This window comes from Nicrophorus vespilloides, unplaced genomic scaffold (genome assembly GCF_001412225.1).
Source record: "Nicrophorus vespilloides isolate i.1.1-1 unplaced genomic scaffold, Nicve_v1.0, whole genome shotgun sequence".
NCBI lineage: Eukaryota > Metazoa > Arthropoda > Insecta > Coleoptera > Silphidae > Nicrophorus > Nicrophorus vespilloides.
In genome coordinates this window covers 2,209-8,514 of record NW_017097352.1, presented here as the reverse complement: position 1 = coordinate 8,514, position 6,306 = coordinate 2,209, and the positions used below count along the sequence as shown (strand labels likewise).

At 29.5% G+C, this 6,306-nt stretch overlaps 1 protein-coding gene across 1 annotated transcript; it reads left to right on the top strand.

The window, feature by feature from the left end:
• Positions 1-1,362: 1,362 nt before the first annotated feature.
• On the top strand, positions 1,363-5,874 carry LOC108559891 (the record flags this gene model as incomplete). The annotated part of the gene is given in 2 exon segments (XM_017917263.1): positions 1,363-1,590; positions 5,380-5,874. Coding segments are annotated over 2 exon segments (664 nt in total), but the record flags the coding sequence as incomplete, so codon positions are not given.
• Between the last annotated feature and the right edge of the window lie 432 nt (positions 5,875-6,306).

Below are 6,306 nucleotides of genomic sequence, written 5' to 3'. Positions count from 1 at the left end.
GATATGCAGTATGTACTAGTATTGTGAATGAAAATAAGAATTCATTATTTGTTCTATTTTTTCTAAACGGGTCTTTTTGACCCACAGGTGGTACTTTTGTTTCATTTATGTTTAGGTAGTTGTTACGGGTAAAATCTCTTATATAATTAGTAAATTTCATAATCTGCAAGTATTTTATATGATATTTCAATCAGTATTGTATTATAATACAACAGTTAAATAGTATTTTTCAGTAATTTAAAACTTTAAAAATAAATAATTCAAAATCAATATTTTTTCAAGAAAACAAACGTTTTATAGTCTTAAGAAGCTCAAAATTAAAGATTTTTCAATAATTATAATTTATTGAATACTTAAGATACTCTTGACGTTAATCTATAATTTAGTATATTTTCAAACACTAAACTTAATAATAATATCAATTTTTCATTGATGTGAATTGTTACCAAATAGAAACGAAAACATATGTTTTTTTTTTTCCAATCCTAAAAGTTGGTACATAAATCAGGTTTTGGAACGAAGGTCAAAGAGGGTTGGGGTTTTTTCCCTCGATTTCCGCGTAGGGTTGTAAACCGGGTTCATTCAAAACGCCCTTTTCGAAAGTCTCTAAGAAGCTTTCATGAATGAATACAATATTTTAGTAACGAGGGAATATCGGTATTAGCATGATTGTACTACGAATCACATGAATACAAATGTAAATTTAAAGAACAAACACGTTTTTAAAAAATAAGTTATATTTCTATGAACTGTATTAGAAATTTAAAATTACAAAACAAAAATTTAAAATTTCTTTCTTTCAAATTTGTTGTATAATTGAAAACTGATTTTATATAAAGGCTTTCAATTAATTTATTTATATTTTGTATAATTATTTGTATTAATTGTAAATAAAGTCATTGAAATATGAATGTAAATTAAACGTCTATCAAATTGATTGAAATGAATTTAAAGTAAGAACAGTAAAGCTGAATGTGTAAACAAATTAATAGAATTTAATTTATTGATTATTTTATTAATACGTACAAGGTTTCATTAAGATTTCCGCTCAAAGATAAATTTACGGTTCGGCTTTAATTACGCTCCACTTTCTCATTACGTGAATCAATGTATTATTTGTATTCACATATCAATGATTGATTGATTGTTTGTAAATTACGTAAAGGTTTTTCATTTGTTTTTTGTTCAATAATTAACAAAAACAAATGAAATAATCATTTGGTCGGGCTCGTTGACCCGCACTGAACTTTCACCGCTCCACTTAACAACAATTCCCAAAACATTTCCACGAAATTAAGTAAATAATAACGGTCACATAATTCGGGTGAAACATTGTGTGAAAGGGACATCGATTTTCATTGATACAGGTATTCAAAACATGCGCACATTCAAATTTAGCGCGCCAACTTCGTTATACCTGGATGGCGCCGCGCCGCTATAGTAACCAACAACAGTACACAACAAACATGGCAACGAGTGAACTGTCACTGGAACAGATTCACGAGTATTTCGTGAATAACGGCGGGATCGTGGAGAATCGAGATGTCGTGAGACACTTCCGGAAATACCTGACGGATCCAGCATCGAAAGGTAGGTAGACAAGAATCGATAACCTCGCCCATCATCCGCAAATCCCCTTTGTTTACATCCGCAACTACCTGTTGATCATCATCTTCTTCGCTGCAACCCCGATTCCCTATCTTATCAACTGTTTCGCAACCTTTGTCTTAAGTCTAAACCTTAAGTTTAACTGCCAGTTTAACGCTGCACGCTTGATTAAACCCATAACTCGAGTTCTGTGCATTTTGAGGTTAGGATTCGGCGTGTCGTTGTTTTGACGTTTCTCCGCCGGTTCGTTTACCTTGCGTAAGGCTCAGTGTGGCCTTCCACAGCTGAGATTCTCGTATTACATTATGATTTTTTTTTGAGTATCCGCAGCGCTTCATAAATCTCCATTTAACTTGAATAATCAGATGTAATCCTTATGTTTTTCTATTATCTTATCACTTGGCGACTGCACTTATTGTTCGTTTACTAAAGGTGGATAAACTTAGTCATACCGTGATAATAGTTCGAAAAACAGTGAATGAGCAATTCATAAAACATTTGTTTTTTTGGCGACGAAACAATACATCAATTAGCTTTTTGTTGAATTCGTAGTAATCGTGTGGTAAGTCGAGGATAATGAATGGCACAAGTCCAAATCCTAATCTATACTTGCTAATTTCACAAACAGAAAAGCTGTTGATTTAGATAAAACAGCGATTTCGGAATTATCAATTATGTTACGTAATTGTTGTAATCATATATCATTCTGGAACACGCCGTGGGTTGTGAATACATGACTAATATTTGACATTTAAAATCGTATAAAATATATAGGTTTTTTTTTGTTTATATATATATATTTATAATGCTGCATCCACACTATGCATGACACGAGACATAAATGTCTGTCAAGCTAATATGTATACAATGTGCAATTGCAGCTGCATTTTAACTGTCACCTGACTACATGATAACTAATAGTAATTGGTACGTCTGACAGATATTTATATCTCATGTCACATATAGTGTGGATGCAGCATAACAATAATAATACTTGTATTACATACATTAGTTTTTTTTGTAATAGTATCAAAATTAGTATTTTTAACAAGTACAAATAACTGAATTATCTTTACTAAACACAAATATTTTGAACATGTTTTCATTAAATACATTTCAGTATTTCCATGGAAGTAAATTATTCATTCGTTTAAACAAACACATGTTATCTAAACTTCTTTTTTAAATTCGAAAAAAAAGTAAAAATATGGAAAATATGCAAAATTTATTGATATTTTTCAAGTCACTAAAAACCTATAAATAATATTACTTTTTACATTATAAATTTTGTTATGTAACACGAAATGCCTATACATTATTGTCAGTAATTTTAATATTTATTTCCAATTTATTTATTATATTGCAATATTTATAGGAGTTATTTTTTTATTATTTTAAATATATTGAAAAATGATGATAATTTCTTGAATAATTATTTAAATATTTTGAACATTTCCATTCTAAATTAAGAAGAAAAAAATTATTTTTTCCACTATTTTAATTAACTGAACAGAAATATCAATTTTATTGGTTCTTATTGTTCTTTCATAAAGTAGAAATACGTAAAGTGAGAACTAATTCCCTGTAGAAACCTATAAATAATGTTACTTTTTACATTATAAATTTTGTTATATAACACGAAATGCCTATACATTTATGATGTTTTTTTATATAAAGTGTATATTTATTGTCAGTAAATTTAATATTTATTTCCAATTTATTTATTATATTACTATATTTATAGGAGTTATTTTTTTATTGTTTTAAATATATTGAAAAATGATTTCTTGAATAATTATTTAAATATTTTGAACATTTCCATACTAAATTAGGAGAAAAAAAATGTCTTTTTCACTATTTTAATTAACTGAACAGAAATATCAATGTTGTTGGTTCTAGTTGTTCTTTCATAAAGTGGAAATACATAAAGTGAGAACTAATTTCCTGTAGAAGGAAATTTGTAAATGTATTTTCCGTAACCAAAATGAATATTTTCTATTAATCAGTGAAATAAAGTGAAATTAAACTATTTGCAAACTTATCTATATAAAGAGTGAAATATTAATGCTTATATAAATAATATAGTAATTTGTATTTAGAACTATGTACTTAATATGTAATTTGTATTTAATAATTAATTTAAACTAAAAAAAATAATTAGTTATGATTTCTCTTTCGTAAAGTAGAAATTCGTAAAGTCATTTGCAGATTTTTACTCGTATAGTGAAACACGTTTTCCTATATAAACTAATGTAAATTACGATGGAACGCATTTCCATGCCAGAGAAAAAAGTTTAACTTGGACTCGATTTTTCATCATTTTGCTTTTCATATCTATGGTTCTTTTTATTCAAACACATGCAAGTGTTATTAGATTTTGCACAAAAAAAACAAATAACATGTCTGAATACAAGTTTGGAAATTTTGTGATCACAAACAACACTAAGATGTTATTGTAGAAATTTCGATATAGTCGGGATTTTGATTGTCGGGATTGTGGTAGTCGGGATTTTGACATAGTCGGGATGTTGATACAGTCGGGATTTCATTAGACGGTCTTTCGTTTGTCGGGCTTGCGATTGCTACCGTTAAAAATGATGTAGAAGGCGCGTAATTCGGAACTTCTTTTCTCATCGTCACTCGTTATGCAAAACGTCGCTCGTTAAACGAGTTATTTTTCTTACAACTCATTTTGCTCGTTAAGCGAAGTTCCACTGTATTAGAAAACTTTTAAATATGATATATTTTGTACCATTAACAATGAATATTTTATATTAAAAGTTTTAACAATGTTTGAACTAACTATGACTATGACAAAACTTAATTATATAAGATATTGAAGTGTTTATAGTAAAGTATGAAAATACAAATTTAAAATTAATTTAGGATTTGTTAAACGAATTAGTTCTATTTTTTCTTTCGTAAAGTGGAAATTTGTAAAGTAAGAATTAATTTCCTATAAAACTATATAAATTACACTGTTTTGTTTAAATTTATTCATAGTTAAAGGTAACTTTCATATATAATTTAATGAATTTCAATTAGAAATTGATTGTTAAATTCAATTTGAAAAATTAGCTTTTCGTAAAGTGGAGATTTGTAAGAATCGATTTCTTATAAAACCATTTGAATTACACTGTTTAGTTTAATTTTATTCATATTTAAAGTTATATTTTTATATATAGTTTAACAAGTAGTAATTGTTAATTGAAACTTGATTGATTTAATAATGTAAATCGATGATGATAAAGATAAAAGCACAAATCAAATCCTGGTGTTTTTCAAATTAAATTTTCAATTAAGTATTGTTGTTGTTCTGTTTTTAAATAATCATTCCACGATTCGTATCCTTCGATAATCTCCAGATGACTTGACAAATCCGTTTATAATTTAATCACGGTAAATAGATGTAATTTAGTTTATGCCTCGCCCTGCGCTAATTGGATGCAAAAGAAAGAGAGTAAAACGGTAATTGGACTCTGTAAACGGTCCGACGTATTCTTCAATTTACAATGAATGCGATATTAACATACAACAATAAGAAAAAGAAACGAGATTTGTCGGGAGGTTAATTTCAGTTTTCCTGCATTTCGCGTATCTGCTTTCCTGTGGCGGCAATTAATTTTCCCTTCCATAAGCAAATTCGCAATTAAATCTCTCCTTTCCATCTCTCATTTCCACCAGATCCTTTTCGTGGCTGGTTAATTTCTTGCTCGATTATCTGGATAATTGCGAACGATGATTTATTGTTATTCTTTTATTAACTTACAGATGATGCGAGGCTCAAGTTCAAGAAGTTCGTGAACATATTGGCCGTCTCCAAGGTGAACGGAGACCAAAAAGTCTTGAGTCTAAGACCGAAGTACCTCTCGCAGGAGGTCCTCAGTCCTAGTAAATATGATTCGAGGAATGTAGTTGTTACTACTACTACTCCGACTAGTTCTCCTGGTCGAGCTCCACCGCCGTACAGACCTCCTCCACCTGTTTCATCCCCGAGTCCTTCGTATGATAACATCTCCTTGTGCTCGAACCTCTCGTTGACAGAACCGACTACTCCTCAAGCGCCACCGAGGAAGAGGTCCACTGATAAGAGCAGATTCAGTATTTGCGAAATGGAGACTGTTCAGGATAAGGAGAACGATGTTATGGAAGGCGTGGATAAAACCATCAGCGTCAAGGAGCGTACGCAGAAGTTCAACAGGCTGGCCTCTGTGGAGGACGAGTGTAGTCCCAAGCAGGGACAGAACAAAGCCAAGAAGAAATCCAGTGAGAAGGTTAGTTTTTACAAATACAAATACAAATTCAGTTTAGCCGAAAGACGATACAAATCTGTGACTCCTAAAACAACAATCATCAACATAAGCTTTTTTTTCATAATTCTTAATACTTCTCTTTTTAACTCTAAATTATGAAGATTTATAATATTTTCAATTTACTTGATTTAGTAATGAATTAATGAAATTCTGAAAAGAAAACAACTAATAAATTTGAATAATATTTACTTGTTGTCTCGGCAATTAATAAATTTGAGTTGGAGATTGAATGACTTGTATTATGATTAAGTAAATGAGAAAGTTTGTAAATGAAAATTTTAAAAAATTGTCTGTCATAATCTTTTAACATGTTCATGTTTAACATGTATATAATAATATACGGCCTTAACAGTCAATTACTCATATATTAGAGATTAACATATAA